General features: G+C 35.8%; 2 protein-coding genes across 2 annotated transcripts in view; both read right to left on the bottom strand.

Moving 5' to 3' along the window:
• The window catches only part of LOC129262236 (DIS3-like exonuclease 1), a 41,150-nt gene extending 25,963 nt beyond the window's left edge, over positions 1-15,187 (bottom strand). Inside the window, exons 1-5 of the mRNA XM_064100074.1 lie at positions 15,053-15,187; positions 5,579-5,737; positions 4,178-4,308; positions 1,156-1,307; positions 389-470 (exon numbers count right to left, since the gene is read on the bottom strand). Coding sequence (XP_063956144.1) covers positions 389-470; positions 1,156-1,307; positions 4,178-4,308; positions 5,579-5,708 — 495 coding nt within the window. The 5' untranslated portion in view covers positions 5,709-5,737; positions 15,053-15,187. The remainder of the gene's footprint in view (positions 1-388; positions 471-1,155; positions 1,308-4,177; positions 4,309-5,578; positions 5,738-15,052) is intronic.
• A 1,884-nt stretch (positions 15,188-17,071) lies between these two features.
• On the bottom strand, positions 17,072-24,740 carry LOC129260375 (molybdopterin synthase catalytic subunit-like). Its single transcript, XM_054898363.2, has 6 exons — positions 24,524-24,740; positions 22,729-22,877; positions 22,427-22,545; positions 21,344-21,494; positions 20,293-20,416; positions 17,072-18,681 (listed from the first exon to the last, which is right to left on the bottom strand). Exons 3-6 carry the CDS (start codon positions 22,521-22,523, stop codon positions 18,613-18,615), a joined length of 441 nt encoding a protein of 146 aa, XP_054754338.2. The 5' UTR covers positions 22,524-22,545; positions 22,729-22,877; positions 24,524-24,740; the 3' UTR covers positions 17,072-18,612.
• Between the last annotated feature and the right edge of the window lie 822 nt (positions 24,741-25,562).

Below are 25,562 nucleotides of genomic sequence, written 5' to 3' on the forward strand. Positions count from 1 at the left end.
TGCGCAATAAGCGCGTAAATGCGCGAATTGTCTAAAACTTTCGATCAAATCGCGCGGATATTTATGGTATCCGCAATCACCGCAGAAAGCAACATTTTGCATGCAATCAAATGGGGATTTCAGCCAAATTTTGCTATGCCCGTCGTTAAGGGGCGGATCAGGGGGCAACGGGCAGAAATATTGTAAACTATGCCCGTTGCCCTTGGTTACCACCTTAGTTTGTTGTTTTGAAGGCATGGTCGTTTACATGACCTCAGTTTTGACCAATCAGAGGAACGGATTATTCGAGATTCTTAAAGAGAGGTTTATAATAATATATACTCCTCACTCGTTTTGAGAAGAAAAGAATATCCCAAACATTGAATTCTAGAAAGAAAAAAAAATTTACCTCTTGATTATCGGTCAATACTACAATTGGAATCTGTTCTTGTAAATGTTTATAGTACCACATCGCTGATGCATACACCAATCTGAAATCAAATAGGGCAGAAAACAGGTGATATGGAAAGATAAGAAAACTGACAATTTCATTACAGAAAAACATAGGTACACATAAAAAATTACTGTTTTATTGCTCTAAATTCTGAAGTGGAGTAACTTAGAGTCGCAAATAGCCACAACAAAGTGGCCATACCAAATCACCAGGATTATAACATAACAAGCTGCTAAAATAAGTATATGGAGTAATCCTACTCAGTACTATTATTCCCATAGCTCTATTTAGTTGATCAATGATTTGAAATGTACTCTCATGTGAAAGTTTAAAATAGAGATCTAGATAAGAACAAATACCGTTAAAGTAGATGATATTCATATTCTTTGGCGACTCTGAATTTTTTATGTATTTCTTCATTTTATATCAGTCTTCATTAAAAATAATCATGCACAGTGACCAGTACTCACCAGTCATAAAGAACGGTTTCTTAGCCCTTAACCTTAATACCAAATACCTCTGTCATTAGATTCTTGCTTGTCCACACACAATGTTCTCCACTCCCTGGGGAGCATTCAAGTAATGAGCAAAGACTGTTACTTAGCAAATAGGATAGGACTAACTGGCAAACACGTTTCAGAACAGAAGAAATTGTGACCAGTGTGCATCTTTACTACCTACTCTAACTATCAAATTAATATAATTCTTGTATTTCTTGTTACCTAGTTTGCCACTCTTCTTCACTCTCCCCAAGTTGTCTGGGTGAGAATACTTCTCGACAGAATTCATCAGCAAAGAAAGCGCAGCCTTGTTTCTTGTCTTTGACTTTGTCTTTGAGTCTGTTCAGGAGACGTCTGCTTCCATTATGCTTCATCTGGTGGCATCGAAATACAACAGTAACAAAAAACTTATTAAAGGAGAAGTCCACCCTGACAAAAACTTTATTGATAAAATATCAGAAAAAAATCATCGTAAACATTGGTGAAGGTTTTAGGGAGATCCATCAAAGAATATAAGAAGTTAAGGACGTTCCACAGTTAAAGTGAAATCCATGTCATTTTCACCAAACTTTGCACAAAGATACTTTAGAACCTTAATATTCGAAATATGCAAAAATTAACATAGGTCCATGTGCTTGATTTTTTGCTATAGAGCTTCAAAGTTCACCCAAATTGATGTTCTTAAGAATTGCGCATTCAAAAGAATTTGGCATTTTTAGACCGCCCAAGATTACTACAATGAGTTTAAACCTCCATTACTCATTCAAAATACATGAAAAAGTCATCAAATTTCGCAAGAGAGTTAATAATTGTATCGTTAGAATGGAGAATATATTAATAGTGCTATTTGTTTGCAATTTTAAGTTTAACAGCACTGTCAGTTCTTAAAAATGGCGTAAAAGATAACAAAATCCCAATCTAAAAATGTAAAATTTCAGTAACAAACTACAAACGTACAATAAATGCTGCACTTTATTCAAAATCCATGTCATTTTCACCAAAATTTGCAGAGTTGTAGAGGAAGGTATACCTAAGAGGTACAAACATAAAAAAATAGGGGTTCATGTGCTTGTTTTTAAACTATCAGCATTTTTATTAGAGCAAATGTGCTTTTTAAAACACCAAAAATGGGCCGAATGCTTAGTATCTATGTGAAGAAAAAATCAAAACCACTCTACCATTTATTCAAACTCGGGCTAATATTCGTGATTCTTGGCAGCACTGCAGAGTAAAGTATTTTGAAATTGTAGAGAATATTTTTTTGAATGGTCCATGGAATAATTCAATTTTTTAGCTTCATGAAATAACGCATCGGATCTGCAGTTAAAGTGCAGAAGATGAGAAAAATCAACTCATACCCGCAGCTAATTAATCACCTGTTCATCCATTGTGACGTCAGCGCGCAGAGTGTAAACTATGCGCAGATCATAATGCGCACAAATATAACTGTGGAACGTCCTTAAGAGAATTTTAATTTTCTGGTTTGTGATGACACATGCGAGCAGCTCCCCTACATGTATGGTGTAGTAAAAAAATCAATGGAATGTCATTTACTCAATATATTGTAAGTGGTTTTTATGGTCTAATCAACAGGAAAATTATTTCACATCCACTCTTGAAAGAAAAAAGAAAATAGTCATCATGAACCATTGAAAATTTGAAATTCATGAATTTTATATTACACAACGAATGGGACAGCTGCTCTTATATTACATCATAAATCAAATATTAAACAGTGTAATAACTTTCATAATCTTTCATGGATTTTCCTAAAACATTCATCAATATTTTTAATGATTTTTTCTGGCACTTTTACAACAAACATTTCTTCAGGGTGACCTTCCCCTTTAATAAAAATTTCATTCCATGGAGCTTATGACACCAAATTTTACAGAGTTACGGTGATGAAATAGTTGTTAGCATACATGCATGATCTACATAGATATTTCTTCACCCTTTTCATCACATAATGATCTGTTTCCACCATCTTCTGACGATGACATCACAGGCACAAAAAACATCCAGTATCATCCTTTTGATAAAGGCCTCAACAACAAGCCCATTTGAATATGATATCAAGTACAGAGCTGCCAACCTTTGAAAGTAAAAAAGAGTAATCCAGAAGCTCAAAAATCCTAATATTGAGATAAAAGAGTAATTTCATGCGCGCTATCATAAACTTCGAGTTTGAGATAAAAAAGGTAATTTCATACGCGCCGCGCAGTATTATAAATTTCTTAGAATTGGTATAGATCTAGATCAGATGCAAAATGGAGCTTATTTGCAAATTCATGTAAATAGAAATGGCACATAAAGGGATGTAAATGAACAGATACTTAATATTAAAAGAAGTGTTTTTAAGGACGACCACCATGTACGGTAGATCTAATGTTAAGGCATGGCCAAGGGCCAGGCCAGGGTGTGGGCTTCGATAGAAAAAGTCAAGGTATTCTCATCATTTCTTACCTCAAAAAAGTTTCTACTAATTCTTCAACATCACTGACATTAATCATATGGATGCGTGAAAGTCTGTTTCATCTTTGAACCCGACGCCATATCGAAAATCATTAGAAACATGGAAAGATAACTTCCTGTTTCCGCGCAAGTGCATGCGTGGATATGGATTCATGCAAGAATTTTCCAGCAATGCACGCAATCTACGTTAAGAACATTCGCCACTTTCCGGCCATGGCAGAGGCAATCCTTACGTGCGTAGTAATGTAAACAAAGCGACACAATGGTGCATGCAATGGCAGTATTTGCCGCCCTTGGATGAGTTTGCCACAGCGCAATGTATTATCTGTGTATTTAAATTTTGAACATAGCTATTGGCAGTGAAAAGCGTAGTAACAGACGTCAAAAGCGTACTGGCGTAATTTGGTGTGAAAAAGCATAATAATTAGGCTCTTTTCCTAATGGTTGGTTGCTCTGCAAGTATCCTTCATCCATCAATTCATTCTTTTCTTTATTTCAAAAGCTAATCACTCTTTTTTAGCATCCATGCTTCAATGACCATAAGTTACCTCATACAAGAAGTTAATAATCATTAATTCATACATTTCACTTAGTTTCAGGTACTGCATAATTGGTTTATTGCTGAAGTTGATCAAGAGATGAGGGAGAATATCAAACTCATGAAATGAAGGACCGTTTATAATAATCAATTCATAAAGGTTGAGGTCCTGCAGAATTAACTGTTTATTGGAAAAAGTTGATCAGAGATATGAGAGAATACCAAACTTACAAAATGAAGGACAGTTTGCGGGACTATGAGACCTTTGAACTCATCTAGCTCCAGGATATCAAGGTAATCTCTTGCAGTTCCTCCATCCGGTATGATATAATGATTTACTTCTCTGGTTAGACATCTTTCAGCTGTAAGAATAAACATCAATCAAATTGCAAAACAAGTTCTTCTTTTTTGCTGTCAGTGAACTTAACTGAACAGAACACAAAAAGAATTAAGTTGTCCCTAAATGAAAATGGCACAAATTATAACCAACATATTTTGACTATTACTTTGTCAGTGTACTGCTCTACTTATTGATTAAATTCTGGACTGAAATCATATTCATTCACTGGTCAATACATGAAGGAGCACACAGTTCTGTCCTCCTAAAACTTGAAATTGCTAGTTCAATCTTGATTGTTGAACAAAAGTTAAAATGGGTTTTGCGACCAAAAATGTTGTCATTCGTTGTAAAAGTAGTAAGTAAGAGTACTTTTTTATATCATTCATCACTAGACCTAGTCGCAAATAATACATTCTGACAATTGTATTTTGCAAAGGGTCAATAAACACAATTTTAGGAGTAAATTCAAAGATCAGTCCTCCTAAAACTTGAAATTGCTAGTTCAATCTTGATTGTTGAACAAAAGTTAAAATGGGTTTGCTTCCAAAAATGTTGTCATTCGTTGTAAAAGTATGTGTGCTTACTCATAAATGACTTGATGTGGAGGATCAATTTCTATTTCACACAGAACTAAGTCAATTAGTTAGAACACTTTTACCAATTGATGTTTCAAAGATTTGTAGGAAAATTGTAAGGGAATGCTTTATTTCAAATGATTATAAAATTGTACAAATGAAACCTTCCAGGTGTTACGTGACACATTCCAAGCTCTAAATACCATGGATGTAAATCATGCAAGATATTTAATCATGCCAGGAATATCTAAACTTACATCAAATATGCACTAAAGAAAAGGGTGGGAGTATAATTGAATTTTAAACATACATGTGAAAATACCTCCTTTTATTTTATTTACCTCCTTTTTAATTATCTATCATTAAGACAGAGCTCTTCAGAGCTCTTGCAACTCAGACTATAATCCATTAATAGATCAATTTTTTTTGTCAAGGAGTAATTTCTGACTGGAACAGACTGCCTACAGAAGTAGTGGAAGCTAAATCAGTGGAAAGGTTTAAACATCTATTGGATAAATTTTGGTGGGAGGAAAGATTTAAAACCTCCATTTCTCAACGCACGTAAAGTTTCACAAGTTTAAACTGTCTAGATAATCAACAATTACCAGAAGTAAAGACCGGAAAACCTACAGGAGAAGTCCTTCATTTCCGTACCTGATGTGATGTGATGATCAAATTAATTTTCTAAATAAGGAAATCATGAAAGGAGCTACTCACACATTGGACACTCCCTAAGACATAGTTTACTATTACATGGCACGTCATCTCTCAGGTAATGTTCACGCACAACTCGTAATGGTTTTCCTTGCTTGCTTTTCAACTGAAGAACTTTCTCTACCTTCAACATTTCAAAGAACTCCCACAATGAAAAATTACCTGAATGTGAAAAAAAATTTGGAAAATTATAACTTTTTTTATAGACATAACCTGTTCTCAATTAAATTTATCAACCCAAAACATTAGGCCTTCCAAGTTTCTTATAGTTAGCAAGAATGCATATATAGCATAGCATTTCTATTTTAAAGTAGGATAAAGAAATGTAGATTAAATGCCTTGCTCGATCACAGGCATGATCCATTTTGTTCTATTTGCATTGTTTGCAACTTTTAGTTACTCCACGGCAATGTTGCAAAATTGAGAAATCCTCATTCAGCTCGATAAAATATTTTCATAGCTCTACTTCTTTGATTTAGATTTATTTAGAGTTAAATCCAAAACATTTGGCATTGCATGGTGCCACAGAATTTCTTCCGTTTATATTTTAATGGTCATGATGGGGCACTCAGCTTACTCAGTCACTGGCTATACCGAGTACCAGTATGGGGGTTCTAGTTACAATGCATCACACCAGTAGATGAGCGAAAACGATGGCAACAGGTGGGCACAGATGTCTGTGATATTTTATTAACAAAAAGTCAAAAAAACAATGCCTCCAAAGTCCAAGGATCGACCAGAATCGGATCCAATTGAAACCAGTTGGATTTCCAACTGGTTTCAATTAATTTTTACTGAAATATAATAATTTACTGCATGCCCAAGGACCAATTTCCAATTGAAACCAAATGGAACCAGTCGAAAGTTCTTGATCCATCCAACAAAGAACCATTTTCCAAAATCGGGCCACCGTCCGCATCCGGAGGAGGCGGCCCTTGGCCTTGGCTTGGGAGGCGGCGCGCCGGGCCGCGTTAACTTAAGGACGTTCCACAGTTATGTTTGTGCGCATCATAATCTGCGCATATTTTACACTCTGCGCGCTGACGTCACAATGGATGAACAGGAGATTAATCAGCTGTAGGTATGAGCTGATGTTTCTCATCTGCACTAACTGCAGATCCGATGTGTTATTTTATGAAGCTAATAAACTGGAATTATTCCATGGTCCATTTTTTTTAATTCCTCTACAATTTCAAAATAGTTTCTTTGTATAGTGCTGCAAAGTATGATAATTATGACCCCGAGTTTGAATAAATGGAAAAGTGGTTTGGAATTTTTCCTCACAGATACAAAGCTTTTGGCGCGTTTCCGGGTGTTTTAAGAAGCAAATTTGCTCTAATAAGAGTACTGATAGTTTGAAAACAAGCACATGAACCCATATTTTTTAATGTTTGCACCTCTTAGGTATACCTTCCTCTACAACTTTGCAAAGTTTGGTGAAAATGACATGGGTTTTGAATAAAGTGCAGCATTTCTTTTACTTCTCAAGTTTGTTATTGAATTTTGACATTTTTGAGGTTGGGTATGTTTCCCGCAATTTCTAAGAACTGAGAGTGTTGTTAGACTTTAATGAGCAAACAATTGACAGCAATATGAATATATTATCCATCTTACGGATACAATTATTAATCATATTGCAAAATTTGATGAAAGTTTAATGGGTTTTGACTGAAAAATAGAGCTTTAAATTCATTGTTGTGTGATCTCGTGAGGTCTAAAAATTACAAATTCTTTTGGATGCGCACTTCTTAAGAACATCATCCATTTTGGGTTAACTTTGAAGCTCCATAGCAAAAAATCAAGCAAATGGACAAATGTAAATTTTTGCATATTTAGAATATTCAGGTGCTAAAGTATCTATGTGCAAAGTATGATGAAAATGACATGGATTTCAATGTTTGGGAGCAAGACTACGGAACCATTCGCATTTTAGACGGTATTAACAGACTTTTGCTTGTTTTTGGTGCATTTTGGGCTGTTTCAAGCCAACTCGCAATACTTTGGACACTGATAGTTTGATAACGAGCACATGGACCCCATATTTTTAATATTTAAACGTCTTAAGAATATATTTCTCTACAAATCTAGAGATTATGATGAAAATCACATGGATTTTGAATGTTTAGGAGCAGAACTACGGAACTATTCGTATTTTAGACATTTCGGACGGTATTATAAGACTTTTGCTTGTTTTCAGCGCATATTGGGCTGTTTCAGGCCAACTCGCAACCGTTTAGACACTGATAGTTTAAAAACTAGCACATGGACCCCATATTTTTAATATTTTCAGGTCTTCAGAATATATTCTTCTACAAATATGGAGAGTATGATGAAAATGACATGGATTTTGAATGTTTGGGGGCAAAACTATGGAATCATTCGCCTTTTAGACGTGATTATTAGACTTTTGCACGTTTTGGGCGCATTTTCGGCGATTTTCATGCCAACTCGCATCATTCTGGACACTCATAGTTAAAAAACGAGCACATGGACCCCATATTTTTAACTTCCCTACACCTTTGATATGCATTCCTCTACAATTTAGCCGAATTTGATGAAAATGACATGGATTTTGAAAAAAGTGCAGCTTCAAAAATACTTTTTTAATTTTTGAGTAGATTCACGTCTTTGAAGATTTGTTTTTCCTAGTTTTTGCACCATTCTTGCCAAATGAGGGCGCTGCTGACTCCAAATTGATATAGTCTTACCAATTAAAAGACTTTCTCTTACTTTGATATACACTTTGTTATATATCTTAAAAATTTGATGAAGTTTGACGCGGTATCCATTGAGTAAAGATGATTTAAAGTCATTTGGTGAATTTGTGAGGTCTAAGAGAGGCATGATTCTCTTGATTGCGCAATATTGCATATCATTCAAATACGCCAACTTTGAAGACCCGAAGAAAAAAAATAAGCACATGAACCTATATTATTTTTTGCATTTTCATAATGCATAGATACCAAAGTAACTCTCTGCAAAATTTGGTGAAAATGACATGGACTTCATTTTAACTGTGGAACTTCCTTAAGGGCTGGCTGAGGTAGTACAACCGCAACTACAAAAGTACAAGGAGCTCTGCCGCCAGTAGACAGGAATAACCGTCGTTTCTGGGGATTTATTCAACAATTTCTGACATTTTACTGTAATCCCCATTTACCGACGGTAGAGTGTTCGTGTGGGCTCGCATGTGTTCTCACTCCCTCCCTTTTGTCAATTCACAGTCCAAAGTTTGATGTAATTTTACACATCGAATTTACAATCTAAGGATGTATAAACAACAAACTTTTAAAACTTGATATTCCATTATTAAAATACTTTAAACGATATAGATGAAAAAGGCATGAAAATTATACTTTACCGATGTTTAATTGGGTTGAACACGATAAAAATGGTCAAAATGGCAGCCAAACTATAAAATATTTACAAACGAACGGAGAGGGCGTCAACAATCACGAATGTGATATCGATATTGCTTTCGATATTATACGATCTGCTCCATATGCGAGCGAAACCGAAGATAAACGATACTACCGTAGTTATACTAGTTCTAACTTCTAGTACTACTAGTTATAATCGCGATATATCGATTCGAGACGACATTAAGTTAATAACGATAATGACGTCATTCAAGATGGCAACTTGCAAGAAAAACGGTCAGGTCAGGTGAAAATGTCTTAGATGACAGATTTCTCAATCATCCAGAGGATTTTTTTCAATAACTCCGGCCAAAGGCCAAGGTATGCAATTAATTAAGTTATTTATATTTCCCTGATAATGGAAACCATGAAACTTTCAATTTTGCTTAAAAAACAGTTTTAAATCGCGATCTATAAAACGCTAGTTCACTATACGTTGGCTGTAGGTACGGGCCCCCATCCTCTTCAGTCTATGTATGGTGAGTGGAGCCAACGTAGTTCAGCGGAACAACCAAAATACAGAGACTGAAGCTTTTGGTCTATGCCGCCAGCAGCTCTGCAACTTAACTGCGGCGCGGCGATGCTCGCTGCTGCGCACGTATGTTCATCACCCATAGGCTATGTATCAACCCAGCGGAGTTCGCCATTAAAGGCCTTTGCACAGTTTCAACGTTGGTGTCGTGATACTTTTCAATAAAGAAAATGTGTGTCGTACCATGACAACATGTATTGTTGCTGGAATTTCCAGGGATTTAAAGTGGATATGGTGTGATCAAACTATGAAAATTTATAATCCATTATATCAATGGTCATATCATGACTTTAGTTAAGAATATCGTGCGCAAATAAAGGCAGATCAGCAGAATTTCCTATCATTGTCTAATACGTAATAGATCGAGTGTGGGAGACGGGGGTAAAAAATTTCAACATTTTATTATCTTTATTGTACTAAGTTCTCAATTTTTTTAATACTTTCTTTCTATAGTATGTTATTTTGTTGTTATTTTATTGTATATTTGTGTTGAGTTTGACAACTCTCCAGTTTTTTTTTAATGTGTAAGCTAAATAAATAGTCAGTGGATCTTGGGGCTATATTGCAATTGAAATCACGAACGTCAAGTGGCGTAATTCATCTGATCGGGGGGGGGGTGTGAGAGCAATACTTATGTTGAGTTAAAAAAAAATGGTCCCCCCAGAGCTGTTAGTAGACGGGGATATACAAAACGTGTGTGAAGGGATGGGGGTCAAAGCAATATATTGAGCTGAATATTCAACAATAATATTCAGGGGTAACTCATCCCCCCTCCCCCTTCAAGAGCTATCAGTAGACAGGGGCGGATCCAGCCTTTGCCAATATGGGGGGGGGGGAGCCGATTTTTTTTAGCCACATTTTCCCGATCGGCCACTCGAAGTTGATTTTTGTTTGTATCTTTGAAGGGGTAGTCTTTTATTATAATAGTCTAAGCTTTATTCTTATAAATCAACATAAATATATAATAATCTCATAAGCCTTATTTGATTAGTGCGAGTGCAAAGTATTTTGTCCTAAAATCTAAATATTCTGGGCAATGTTTGTGATCCTATAAGACAGATGTGTATCCACCGCAACTACATAATAATTACTGCGAGCGCCAAGCGGGAACAGAAAATTTTAATATATGTTTTGATCTGATCAAAAACAGCTGCTTGCAGTTAGCCATGAAGACCTTACATTTTTCAACAATCAAATAATGCGAGCGAAAAGCGTGGGCTGAAAATTTTGACATTTCTAGACGAAGTATGGAAATTCTAAGCACTTTTTGTAATCGTGATAATAATAAGTAAATGACTAAACAATTGATACGAGCGCGAAGCGCGTGCGGAAAAAATCGAGATTTACACCCAAAAATGGGACACTCTGATCATTTTGTGTAAATCATGAAAATGATAATTGGAAATCTTATAATGCGAGCACAAAGCGCGAGCAGAAAATGTTTGATATTTGGATGATTTAAATAGTGAACAAGCTGCGTATCTGAATAAACATGCGCGACCTAGAATCTGGGCATTCTAAATACCTTTTACATCATGAAAATCAATAAAGCGAGCGCAAAAAGCGCGAGCTTAAAGTATTTGATATTCCGATCTGAAAAAGGGACAATTTAATCTCTGTATTTCAAGCACTTTGTAGGACAATTGTGAGGTGGATTTGGATCACAGTTTTTAAAAAGCCGATATGTTTCAATATTATTCCTTTGAGTTTTGACCTAGGACCGGGACATCCTAAGAACATTATGTCATCAAATGAAAATGATGACTGTCTTCCTATTTCTCTTCCTAAGCACGAAATAGAACTTGTCGATATTCCATTCTGAAAACAAGGACATAGTGATTACTAAATTAATATCTTATTTATTAGTCTAATAAGCCTAATGAGAGCGCGAAATCTGTTAATATTATGGCTAGAAAAATGGACATTTAAAGCACTTTTGTAATTATGATGCACGATTTAATATATTTTCAACAATCAATGCGAGCACAAATCGTAAGCCGAATTTTTTTATAATCTGTCATGAAATGGGGATTTTAAGTAGTTTGTTATAAAATCAATATTGAGATATACATAACTCACCCGGTGTATTGGAAAAGAGAGAGAAAGGAGCACCCCCTTCTCCCGATCCGCTTGAGACAACATTATACCTTCAACTTTCTTCTTCGTTCTCTTTTTTATATATTTCTTGTACATACCATCTCAAGATCTTATTTATTTTTAATAGTAATTCATATTCATATTTATAGTGTAAACAGATTTTACCTTTTATAATTACAATTCTATACGTGTTGAGGACCCCACTGAAAATAAGCTTTCGAACTATCCTGTTAAAGATTACTGACTTTTATTTTTATTTAATTTCATTTCATTTATTTATTCATTTATTTATTTATTCTTACTCATTATTATTTTTGGGGAGGGGTCCTTTCACATCCATAATCATCAGACAATAATCATTCCGAATCCTCCTTCATTTAGGTTATGTAAATGAAATACTAAAATATTAAATTAAGAGAAAAGGAATTAAGACAAAGTAATTTTACAGCTACAACTATGATTCATTTGCGAAAAAGGGTATTTCTTTTTTATTTTAAGACCGCTCGGGGGACATTCATAATGTAGTTTTTAGTCTAAAAATAAATTGTGTCAGGAACTCGTTGGCTGCAGTAAATAAATATTGTTTTTAAAAATGGATAACCATGAGAAACAAAATAATCATATCCATCTTTAGTCGAAGTGCCAGGAATGAGCTCTTTGGCAAGCTCTTTGGTGTAAAAACCGCTTGCGAACCAATTCTGCACATTGAAAAATAAACGCTGACTAAGCAAAAGAAAATTATAAACTGATTGAAATTGCCGTTGCATACGATGACATGTTCAAATAAAATTGGAATCATGCAGTATTTTGTTTGTTATACACAAAGAAAACTCAGACCATGACACCCGTCATGATTTTTGTATCCAATATGATTTTATAACATATATTTACATCAGGACAATTTATATAATATAGACACACATAATAGAAATTGTAATAGATATGCATGCGCTATGCTAAACAGTCAATGTGAGTATGCAATCTTGACCTAAATTTGCCTTTTGGTAATTCAGGAAAGAAATAATAATTCTAGAAAATGAAATCATTTATGTGTTAGGTATATTCCGAACATTTTCCAAAATCGTTAAACCATTAATTTCACAGATTAAGTGTCAAAATTAAGTATTAAAGTGCGAAGTGGTCATTACAAGGGGAAAAGGTACGTGGAAAATACCACCTTACACCAGTATGGGACTAGATATCCGTCCCCGCAGACACGGCGATCAGCCCGTGTGCGCACGCTAAAATTTATCATTCTGCGGCTCTCGTGCTAGGAATGAACTTGATTTTTCTCTCAATTACGAAACTCATCGTGGAAAAGGTTATCCAACATGCAATGATATACTCGTAAAATTTGTCGTCATGTATCATTTACACACAGATAATAGAATATAACCCTTCTTTTGGAGAACTATTAGTAAGTTGTTCGAATCTAACGATTTTCTTTTAAAAATATAACAACAATTTACCTGATTTCAAATGCCTGCCATTTCTTTAAAAAAACTAGAATCAATAAGCCACCACCGTTATCAGTTGTGAAAAATTCTAGGAAACGTACTAAGATGCTTTTGCAAATAATTAAAATTTAAGGGGATATGAAAATAAGGATTTTGCAATGCTATATCAAATTTCTGTTATATTTTCATCAATTTTGGGATTGCATCGAAATGACTGATAATTCAAAGTCTTACCTAGCCTGGAGGCGTCTGGGGAGTGAAAGACATATATGGTTGGAACTACCCCTTATCGACCACCTAATCTTCTCAGCATCGTATCTGCGAAAATATTCATCAATTTTACCCAGTTTTAGTCCCATTTGTGCAGAAAATTGAGCAGATCAGATTCCCATGTTTCGCTCGGCGACTCCGATTCAATCCGCGTATATATCGACGAACAACGAATACGACGATTTTACATTTGCTCATTTGCACCCGTCTTTTGAAACCGACCACCCGCGATACACTAAGTTTACGGCCGATTCTTGTCGCGGTGGCGAAATATTTTTACTCTTCCAAATCAGTTCTATAAAGTCAACATGCTAAATGATCGTCTCACTACTTCCACTGCGAGCTCCGGCACATGATTCGACGATTGACGACGGATATTTGTTCTAAAGCCGTTTCCTATCGGATTTCTTGGTTTTTCAGCGGGAATTGGGTCTGGTCAATACAATTTTGATTAATTCTACTAAATTTTTACTTTTTGTTGCTTCTTTTTTTCTCGTAAAATCGATTCTTACCGTTTCTATGGACACTGCGCCTACTCTCCCGCGCGTATCGTTTGTAATACGCAATAATTTTAACGCGCGCAAGGTGGTCGGTTTCAAAAGAGGTGGTCGATATGTGGTAGTCTCACCATACTGTACGTATGGTCCCTCCCCTAACGCCTGGGAGCCTAAGCTATATTCCCACACGCACGGGTACAAAACCTGAAACTTTCGCCCCCGAGATTTCTACTTTCCCTCTAAAAGATCTAGCCCTAAAACATGTACATGGAGTTAAACTCCATTCCCAACATTTCTGCGATATTGATTACATTTTTAAAGAAGAATTCATGAAAAAAAACGAGGAAAATGTTATGAAAAGATGAGAGAGCTTACGGCCGTGTTTACGTCGCCATCTTGATTTCTTTGTCTTCCGCTTGGCGACAGCACGCAATCAGCACGCGATTGCGTGCTGTCGCCAAGCGGAAGACAAAGAAATCAAGATGGCGACGTAAACACGGCCGTAAGCTCTCTCATCTTTTCATAACATTTTCCTCGTTTTTTTTCATGAATTCTTCTTTAAAAATGTAATCAATATCGCAGAAATGTTGGGAATGGAGTTTAACTCCATGTACATGTTTTAGGGCTAGATCTTTTAGAGGGAAAGTAGAAATCTCGGGGGCGAAAGTTTCAGGTTTTGTACCCGTGCGTGTGGGAATATAGCTTAGGCTCCCAGGCGTTAGGGGAGGGACCATACGTACAGTATATGTCTTTCACTCCCCAGACGCCTCCAGGCTAGTCTTACCCACACTTGCTTGTAAATTCGGTATATGTTGTTACACTGATAAGTGATAGTCAATGTAAATGATAAACATTCATAGCCTCACTAAAATTCAATAAATCCATTGTTTTTAGAATTTTAATGTCGCAGACATTTTGGAGAGTGAGCAAAGTGATGCTTACAAACGTCGCTAACAATATTGCTAGGCGAAAAGGCCTTTCAATGGCGCGCTCCACTGAGTTGAGGCCGTGAACATACGTGTGCGCTGGAGCTGGAGGATCTAGGATCGAGGACTAGCGTATAGCCAGTAGCCATAGGCAAAGCGGCGGCGACCCGAGGCTGAGCCTGAGCTACGCGCGCGGCTTGCATTGAGACCATTTATTTCATCATGGGAACCATATTTACAAAACTAATAATCCATATTTTTGACAGCTCGAATACTCACAAAATACAGCATCAGATCATGCAAGTGAAAGAGGTCATTAGGTCAGAAATTGCCTGAATTTTACTCGTTTTCGTTAGCTTAGTTGGTTTTCCCGTTTTACAATACATGGAGTCCGTAAGATTACAAATTTTAAAGAAAAAATGGGCTGACCGTACCGCTAAATTAATGGGAAGTTCACCCTGAAGAAAAGTTTGTTTAAAAAGTACCATAATAATAATAAAAACACAATCGTGAAGGTTAGAGAAAAATCCATCAAAGATTTAGATGGTTATTAGAATTTCATTTTTTTATTTATGACGTCATATATGAGCAGCTGCCCCACAAGTTATGTAATATAAAAAGCATGAATTTCATTTTTTTTTTGGGGGGGGGGGTCATCGGGAGTGGGTGATTTGTCTGTTGATATATTGAAAGTACAATAAAAACAATTCACAATTTTTTGAGGAAATGACATTTCATTGTTTTTTTTATTCATGATACATGGAAAGCTGCTCCCATATAATATCACAAATAAAAAATTGAACTGATAACTTTTTAATCTTTCATGAATTTTCCTCTAACCTTCACAATGTTTTTTTTTTCAGTTATTTTTACAATAAGCATTTGTCAGGGTCAACTTCTCCTTTAAGAGACAACATAGCTGGATTCAAAGCCACTGAACTATACAATTTTGGAGGGCGAAACTGACAGTCAGTGAAGGGAGTAGCTTGTGGGGTGAGTTCGGGAGACGAGCACTATATTTGGCGCCATGTCTCAATCTGAAAAAATGATATAGCCCAGGGAAGGATGCTACCATAAATTATAGTACACTTAGGCCTGCTTCGGCACAAATGGTCTGTTTTCTACAAAAAAATATCCCTAAACACGATCTTCAAAAAAATACTGAAATATGGATTGTCTAATTTGTCTTCCAAAATTCTATGTCCTGTATTGTATCTTTTTTAAATGGGCATATAAATAACGACTGTAGGATGAGTGAAAATTGTTCTCCATCTTAATGATTGCTCTCCAATCTTCTCGGCCTCTTCTTCTGGGCCCTTCTCCCTTGATCCCCTCCCCTTACTCGCATGACTCCACAAAATTAATTCATAAACAACTATTTATCCAAAACTTTTATGTTGAACTTCTCTTTTAACGAATGGACTATACATGTAGTCCTAAATGTCTGGGAAATCTTCAAGGCAGCACTGAGGTTGTCAAAGTCAAGCCCACTTATTCCCCTTTCAGTAATTCATCCACTATTGGTCCATTCTCCATGCATAAGGACTCCACAGTCAAATTGCACTAAGAATTTAACAGCAGACTAATTAAGATTCTATTATCATGAATCGGTCTATCCCCAAGTAATGGAACTGACACTGAGTAGAGACTTTTGCATTTACATCTATCAAGCCCATCTTGACATACAAGCTAGGCTGTTCAGTAATTTAACATTTTCACGACTTGGGACTAGCCAGATCAAGGCAATGACTTTGTCTGAAAGTTTTGTCCCAACAAGGCTGACATGTTATACATTTCCAATATATCCTGAAGTTTACATCTAAATCTTAATCAGAATTTCTTCTTGGTAAAGAGCAACATGTCATCTCAAGTAACATATCAGGGGGCCGTTTCATAAAGCTGTTCGTAAGTTAAGAGTGACTCTAAGAACGACTGGTGAACCTTTCTCACGCGCTAAATAATCACCAACGAACATTTAATGGTGAATATCATTTACAGGGAATAATTTTGCTTTACAAATATGAATAGCATTTTTGGTTTTAAGAGAAAAGCTCTCAACTAAGTAATGTACAGTCCTATGTAAAATTATGCTATACAAAAGATTTTATGCATAGCAGTCTTTCAAAAATGTGAAGCAATTTGCGATGCGATACCAGGAAAATTATTCCCTGATTTACCACAAAAAAGGATCACCAGTCGCTCTTAACTTACCAACAGCTTTACAAAAAGCCCCCTGGTCCCTTATACTTGGGTAGTAGAATCACAATCACAAAAATCCACAAAGAAGACAAAAATTCATAAATTTTCATTGAAAACTCAATTTTATAATCAAGTAGTAGATCAATAAATATACTTATTTAAGGCACAAACACATCTTCACTATAAATGTCATTGTGTCACATCATAAATTATATTTGATAATCATCTACACGACTTCAAATCACTTCACAAGAATGATCTTTCGCTTACATGGGAAAGTTCAATGGCAATTAATACATGTACTGTGTTTTCTTATTATTACCTACGTAAGCCTTTGTATATATTTTTCTACCAAAGCTATTGAAATGGGGTGAGGTGTTGTTTTGCTTTACAGGCAACAGAAAGTTCATTGTAATAAAGGCTTTAATAATACCCTTCATAATCTTTAGATGCAGTGCTTATCAATTTTTACCAAATCTACACAAATTAGTTACTTCCTGTTTCTCAACCCTCAATTAGATATATTTTTGCTCTCCCACTCATGACTTTTATATAAAAAAAAAATAATAATAAAACTATTTTTTTTTTTAAATAAAAAATTCTACTTCAATAATCTCCTCCATATAATCACATAAAAGATTATGCAAGAATGATATGGCATTTCTGTTGTGAATCTATCTATTGCACTTATCAATGAATAAACTGATCCCAGAAAAATATGAGTGAACACAGGCCATGACACTTGTTATTACTTGTCAATCTGTTCCTGTTATTTGAGTGTGATCCCATAAGAAAATTCACTAACATTAAAATAAATGTTAAGTAAAATGCAATCAATGTTTTGAAATTTGATTGATCTGCACCCTCTAAAACTGACTTCAACTTAGTAACAGTGATCACACAAGACAGTCCCGACATTAACCCTCTAGAATTCAAAAGTCAAAGGAAATAGAACAGATCAAACCAAAGCCAAACTTATCAAAAACACAGTTTGGTGCTGTGACTCTATTAAACTTGCCTGTTCATGAAAACATAATCTGTATTGTGTTACCCATCAAATGTATCCATTAAATTACAAAATGTTAACCACCATTACTTTTCTGTATCCTGACACACCAGACACTTATGATTATCCAAATTCTTCTCAAATTGAATACATTTTAAAAAATGGATGGAAAACTTTTCGAAAATTAAGCTTTGTGATGGTTTTCTACAGACTGCTTATCAAAGAGAGTACTGTAATTCAGTCTGTGGTCTTTGTTTTCCTTCAATTATACCTAATGTGATGGAAGCAAAGGCATTTCCCCCAAAGGACTCAGGCCTTGTAATATTGAAATATTTTTTGTAATAGTAGGATTTGAATTATTAAAATTACTCCAATGCCATTAAAGGTATGATCTTGCATGCTACTAATTGGCTTCATTGCCCCACTTATTATTAGCCCTAGATATTTTTGGTGACCTTTTGAACTTTTTCACATTTGCGTTATATAGAAATGTGTTCTGAAGAAAAGTGGCCTGGCCATAAACCATCAAAATTACAGGCCAGTGTTGTAACATGTTTCCTTTGAATTAGAATTGAATGAGAAAAAAATACACGTCATAGAAAAAGAAAAATACATATAAAACAGTTTTATTACATCATGATTTGCTGGCCCATGGACACTCTTTATTTTCCTTCCAGCATCCATCTCCTTCTTCATATATTTCCTGTATAAATAGATTAGAGGATGGGAAAACAGATACAAGGGAAATTAAAAGAGAAAAAAGGTGAAAGAGACAATACATGAGAGATAAAAGCACATGGTGGTGTATGAAAAAGAAAAAAAAGACAGAAACAGTATAAGTGGGAGGGGAAAAAAGAAAGAAAATGAAATACACTGATTATATATGTCACTTTCAGCTAAGGAATTTAACACTCAAATTTAATTTATCCTAAATTATATTCTACAGACTTTAAACAAATAATAAAGAATATAAGTGAAAATTTTTAAACAATCTAAAGTCTAAATTTACCTGCACAATTCAAAGTAAGACTTGGGTGTCTTGCAACCTGATGTAATATCATGAAGAGATGCATGCAGGCGTGGGATTGTAATACATCAATTCTAAGGCAATTCAGTCACCCCAAAACAAAAAAAATTGGTCACAAGGGAAGGTATAGCAAAATTAAAATACCTTATCTGTAGGAGAAATTCTTCTTCATACTGTCAAAATTTCAAGTTGTAAAATTGAATAGAAAAGAAAAGTTAAGAGCACAAGTTTTTTGCAGACATCTAAGAAGTTTCACTAAGATCATAGTGTGCTTGAGTGTACCCTGAACTTTTGTTGAAATGTTGTTTTCTCCTTCTTTTTTTAAAGCCCTCACTTAGTTTCTTCTGCATTCAATCAAGCACTCGTGAGGGTAATTGTTAATCAATTTTGACAATTTATGTATCATATCAAAGCTTAGCATGTGCTTTTTTCAAACTCGATAATTTGGGCGACTTTGTTGATGTGGGTGGCTGGTAACATACTTTGTATGGAGGGAAATGAGAGGCAGCTTGTGAGTCTACCTACTGGTTTTTATTCCCTTCACAGGGTGCTACATAACTTTTTAGAAGCACTTTCCCGGTTGGGCAAGTAAATTTTTAAATAGTTGAAATATACTTGCCCAAATATCTATTTCACTTGCACGAAAAAATCCTTGAAAACAAAGTTTTACCTCTTTTAAAAAAAATATTGCGGTTTTATAAATCATTTACCTTTTTTTTCTCTCTTTTGACATGAACTGATGTACCATGTTCTTGCATTTCTTTTTCCAAAGTGATTTTTATCGTGCCCGCCATGACCAAATTTAGGGTAGATATATCACATCGACCCTAATTTTGGTAATTCTACTGTGAGAATTTTCCTTGCCCAATTCGAGCAAGTTGTTTTGGTCTTTACTTCAAAACACTTGCCCGACTTCAACTTTTACTTGCCCCGGGCAATCGGGCAGGTGCTTATGTAGCACCCTGCCTTCATAATGATGAGCCATTCTTCCTCCCTGAATTTTTTTCTTCTAAGTCTATGGACTGTGAACCACATAGTGCACAGTTTGGATATAACCATGGATTTCAAATCCTTTGGCAGACATGAATTTTCATTAGCCTTCCTCCATTCAGGTAAATTGCTACCTGGAAAGAGCATAAGTCAATGCAGCTTGCTCAGAATATCGGTCACCCTGGTGCCTGGCTATAATAACCCCAGGTAAATGGAAAATTTTCTAATCCATTTTTGTTAAAATACAGAAAACTAGAACGTAAATAAACAATGATGTTTTACGAATATGCTCAATACCTTTTTCCATATAGGAACAGTAGCTTTGAGTTGATCTATGCAGTACTGCACTGCCTCCAGGGATTCCTTTCTGTGTGGTGATGATATTACAATCATAACACTGCTTTCTGTTACAGGAACATGACTGAAATCAAATACAGAAAATGGCAGAAAATAAATATGAAACACTGCTAGTATGCTACATTATACAACTCCCAAAGAATGTTCTGTAATCTGATTGGTCCAAATCGGATCACATGATATTCAGCGAATTGCACTATTGCATCCAAAATGCACTATCCTGCACTCTGACGTCAGAGTGCAGGATAGTGCGAGGGTCTGGAATTATCTAGAATTATCTAGCATTTAGATCATATATAGTATTCGCGGCAACTCAGTATCTTGGGGGAGGAGGGGGGTGTATAAAACAAACAATGCACGCATTTTGGTGCATAGAGGACCTAAATAATGAAGTCTGTGCTCGACTCGCCAAATGGATATACCGCACTCGGTCCTCGGTCCCTTGTATACATGATCCAAGTTTGAAGTTAACCCCAAAACAGTTATTTAGTTATCATGAGAACGACAGGACAGACGGGTGGACATCCCAAAAACATAATGCCTCCCATATTCAACTGTAGTGATTGAAGGGATGCCAGCATCAAAATAATGCAACTTACAAAGTGCTTGTCATGTCTCCACTCTGTGCAGTCCCAAAGGTGCTAATTGTGCATTTCACTTCAGCATTATATATTATATGTGTAATGAATACAATTTGAATAATGTTTCCATAGTCCACAGTTACCTTTTGATTTTGATTTTTTAACAATCAAAGACTTAAATAGAGATATTTAAATCGGAAATGTCCCTTTCTTATAATCAACATTTAACAAAACACTCCCTACCTCATTAAATAAATTATATGGTACTTCTTTACATGGTGATAAAGGGGTTGCACCTGTTATGAACTAAAAGCCATAGCAAATGCTTCATCAAAAGCAATTGCTTGAAATAACATTTTAATATTACTAACACAAATTAAAAAATTGCCTTTAGTTTATTAATATCTTACCCCAATCTGTGATGAATAAGAATGTTGTGAAGGTCCCATTTCTGTCTCATATCTAAGCAGAGTCTATTGAGCTGTTTCTCTGCCATCGATTCATAAGCTTCATACTCCAGACGAACTACATTCTTCCCTTCAAAGTTGTTGCGTGTTGTACCTGTCGATGAAAAAGGAGTTGTTTCTACTTTTCAAAATTAAGTTCTTTCAAGCAACATTTTTTGTAAACCTAAAAGTTTTAAAACATTCCAATGGTCCAAGACTCAAAAAATAAAAATTTAGATCATGAATGCGTTAATTCAAATATCATGCATTTGAAAGACTGAACAAAAACATACTAACCTAAGGATGGGAAATAACAGAGATAAGTAAACAGTCATCATGAAAATAATTTCCTTGATCAATACGTAGTTCTCACTGTCACAATTCGTGACAGGATTGAAACCATTATCTAGATCATAGAGTACATGTAATTGTAGTGATCGTGTCAGATCTTACATGTATCAAATCTTGAGGTCAGCCATGGCAATTGTTTTGATTGTAGAAAAATGTTGGACATGTAAAAAATCTTTCGTGATCAGCTGCAAAATGCCAATTGTAACAGGTCACAAAATCCATGACTTTACACTTCGAGATTAAAAAAAAAACTCTAACTTTTCAGAAATGCCCTGACTAGAAAGCATGTTTTCAATGTACTTGCTGTGGTAATATAAATTTGATAAAGATTTTCCAGTATTACAAAAATATACCCTGTGAATATGCACTGTGAATAAAAGTGAATTTCTATTGTTTGTGAATTATTTAAGGTGGGTGACAGATGGGCCGTTAGCTTAGGTTATAAAGAGGACTCAAAATGGATTATATTTTACAACAATTTTACATGAGAAATATTATCTTATAATTTGCATCAAACATAATGGTAATAATAGTTTTTGAGGGGAAACAACCAAAATATCAAACTATAACTAGGGCTCTGATGATCTCAATCTTCTTCTTATTCTTCTTTTGCTAGCCTTACACAAATGATCAAAAGTTTTTAAAAGTGTCGGGTGATTAAAGGTAAATAGAAAGCTAACAAATGACAAAAGTTACCCAAAAACATTGACACTGCACCACAGGAAGGGTCTGTGACCGTCTGAACAGCTTTTTCTACATCAAGAACATCTGTTGTCAATCTTATATCATCCATAGTCGATTTCTCCTTCTTGCTCCTGAAAAGGATTTTCAAACATTTTTAGATATTTTCAATCTTTCTCCTGAGTAAATGCATCAATAAATAATAGGTTTGAAATGTCAAAACTTTCTGAACTTGCAACTGCTAAATGGTACTATCAAAATGATGAATGTAAACATAGAAATTAATACTTAATGCAAAGGAATGAAGTTTAACTTACAAGTGGTTAGATAAAAATGATTACGTTAGCCTCCAGAAAGCGGTGGAATTACAGCAATCTCATCCCCAGGTGAAAGATGAAAAGAACATTCAGCAGAGATGTATTCTTGATTGATGCACAATACTATAGAATCCTGAATAGCAGACAATCTGTTCAAAGATGAAAGGATTATATACTGTGTGATTCCACTTTCACTAAGTAGGCGGATATTTACTAGTCTATCAAATAATATTGAGTTCTGTAAGAATAAACATACCAGACGAATCAAGAAATGAAAAGGACATAATCACAGAGGTAAAAGTCGAATTCTGTCTCTTTTTTTTACTAACTGATATATGGAACTACAATGTCCCGCTTCAACTTGCGAGTTGAAGCAGTTGAGGCGAGTTGAAGTTGAAGCGGGACATTTTAGCACTTTTTAATCTAGCACCGCTCATGATTTTGCCGCCCTCTATATGCGTCACGTAACTAGGTTGCATTAACAAAGGATCAAAGATGGCGATGTCAACAAGTGTAAGTAAACTCTCTTCTACTTTTATTACTTCATGTCATTTATTCATCATTTTGTAACCATAACTATTCATTTTGCGCCAAACGTTGCCAACCAATATTTTTACCCATGTACAGACGTGTTAACCTCAGATTCTAAACATAACTAGAAGTTTGGCGCATTTTTAAAGTTGCCTTTTCCCTCAGTGCGTGGGAGCCTATATGTAGCAACGCCAGGCGTTCGGGGAGTGACCATACGTAGAGTATATGACTTTTACTCCCCAGACGCCTCCAGGCTAGTCCCGATGTTCGGGTAGGTGGAGCGGAGTGTAGCGGTAGTGAAGTGGAGTGGAGCCTGCACGAACATCGCCCGAGGTAGCTCAGCACACAACATCACGCATAGCCTGGAGGCGTCTGGGAAGTGAAAATCATAGTACTAACGTACGCTCACTCCCCACTGACGCCTGGCTTCCTTGAGCATTGGTCTACACACACACACTAGATTTTCCCACGGTGAGAGTGGACCTAAATTATAAGTTAGGGTTAGGATTTTTACCCCAAACTACTGTACATGGGCCAAAACTAAGTTTTCCCCCCAAATTTAATATATTTGTATATATATTCCTTCATAGATATTATAAAAATGAAAAATAATTAAGAGCACAAGCGTTGACTTACCAAGTCTGTTTTGGTCGCCATCTTGATCTCTTTGTTATCGATACCTAGATACCACACGTGTGTATAGCTGCCAATTTAAATTTTAAAAATACTTGCATCGGCCGATAAATATTTTTGATCGTAAAATACTTGTCTCGGTTGATAAATATTCTAAAATTGCTTCATATTTATCAAGCGAGGCAAGTATTTTGCGATCAAAAATATTAATCGGCCGATGCAAGTATTTTTAAAATTTAAATTGGCAGCTATACACACGTGTGGTATCTAGGTATCGATAACAAAGAGATCAAGATGGCGACCAAAACAGACTTGGACAGTCAACGCTCGTGCTCTTATTCTTAATTATTTTTCAAATAATATCTATGAAGGAATATATATACAATATTAAATTTGGGGGGAAAACTTAGTTTTGGCCCATGTACAGTAGTTTGGGGTAAAAATCCTATCCCTAACTTATAATGTAGGTCCACTCTCACCGTGGCGTGGGAAAATATAGTGTGTGTGTAGACCAATGCTCAAGCCAGGAAGCCAGGCGTCAGTGGGGAGTGAGCGTACGTTAGTAGTAGTGATTAGTACTATGATTTTCACTCCCCAGACGCCTCCAGGCTAATCAAGCATGACCACTTACCTTGGATATTTCTCACTTAATACGTTCAGAAGGCTTCCGGTGTTGATTTTTGACTGGACTCTGATATTGGCTTCCTTTGTGCCGGTAAGGTCTCGACTTTTAGCAAAAAACAAGACAGTGACCTCCACTTTTTCTCCGGCGATGCTATCGCTGACTGCATCCTCTGCCATGTTTGTGAACGAAAATGGGACTTTCCCATGGACTTTCCCTTCGCTGCGCACGCGCATGCGCGTTCATTGTGCTATTAAAAATAAGCACTGCACTGATAAGCTCAAGGTCCAACAGTATTCAAGGGTGACATGACAAATTTTGCTCCGGGCTCAGAAGCGTGGTAACAGGCGGGGGGGGGGGCAGGGGGCAAGCCCCCGCCCCCGGGATTTCATCGGGAAAATAAAAATAAAAAACGGGAAAAAGAGAAAAGGGAGGGAAAGGGAAAGAAAATTGAAAAAGAGGGAGGGAAGGAAAGGGAAAGGGAAAAAGTGAACCGAAGAAAAGGGAAGAAAGGACATAAGAAAGGGGGAAAAGAAGGAAATCGTAAACAGGAAGGAAAGAAGAACACGTGAGAAAGGACAAATCATCGCGAAATACTATACATTAGCATGATTTGTAAGATAGTGAAATAAATAAAATGACACGGCCATATGGCGGGAAAGGGAAAAAAAAGAGGCAAAAAGAATTGGGAAATGAAGATAGAATGAGCCAAAAGCTAAATTTAAAGATGGAGAAAAGGGGACAAAAAAAGAGAAGAACTTAATAACACGACTGGGCTGCCGAGGATTAAAAATTAAAAAAAAACGGGGAGAAAAATATGGCGTGTAATATTTTGTATGAAGTTTGTAATAAAATTATTAAATTTCATACAGTATACGGTCGCAATCCGGACAAAAAAGTCCTTAGTCAATTAAGGGCTAGACACATCCCCCTATACAGTGCGTATAAAAAAACGGGACAGATTTGAAAAGTCTATAATTTTTTTTTTCAAATTATGATGTCTATATTTTGGTGTAAATATATGCTCTGAGGTCTTATCTTTCAAATG

The sequence above is a fragment of the Lytechinus pictus genome, chromosome 5 (genome assembly GCF_037042905.1).
Source record: "Lytechinus pictus isolate F3 Inbred chromosome 5, Lp3.0, whole genome shotgun sequence".
Classification (NCBI taxonomy): Eukaryota; Metazoa; Echinodermata; class Echinoidea; order Temnopleuroida; family Toxopneustidae; genus Lytechinus; species Lytechinus pictus.

Bases quoted from the DNA above. Each gene is read 5' to 3' on its own strand.
- LOC129260375 (XM_054898363.2), bottom strand. From the start codon at position 22,523: ATGGATGATATAAGATTGACAACAGATGTTCTTGATGTAGAAAAAGCT. The intron at 21,495-22,426 runs GTAACTTTTGTC...TTTCATCGACAG, and splicing joins TGCAGTGTCAATGTTTTTGG to GTACAACACGCAACAACTTT. The intron at 20,417-21,343 runs GTAAGATATTAA...ATTTGATTTCAG, and splicing joins CTTATTCATCACAGATTGGG to TCATGTTCCTGTAACAGAAA.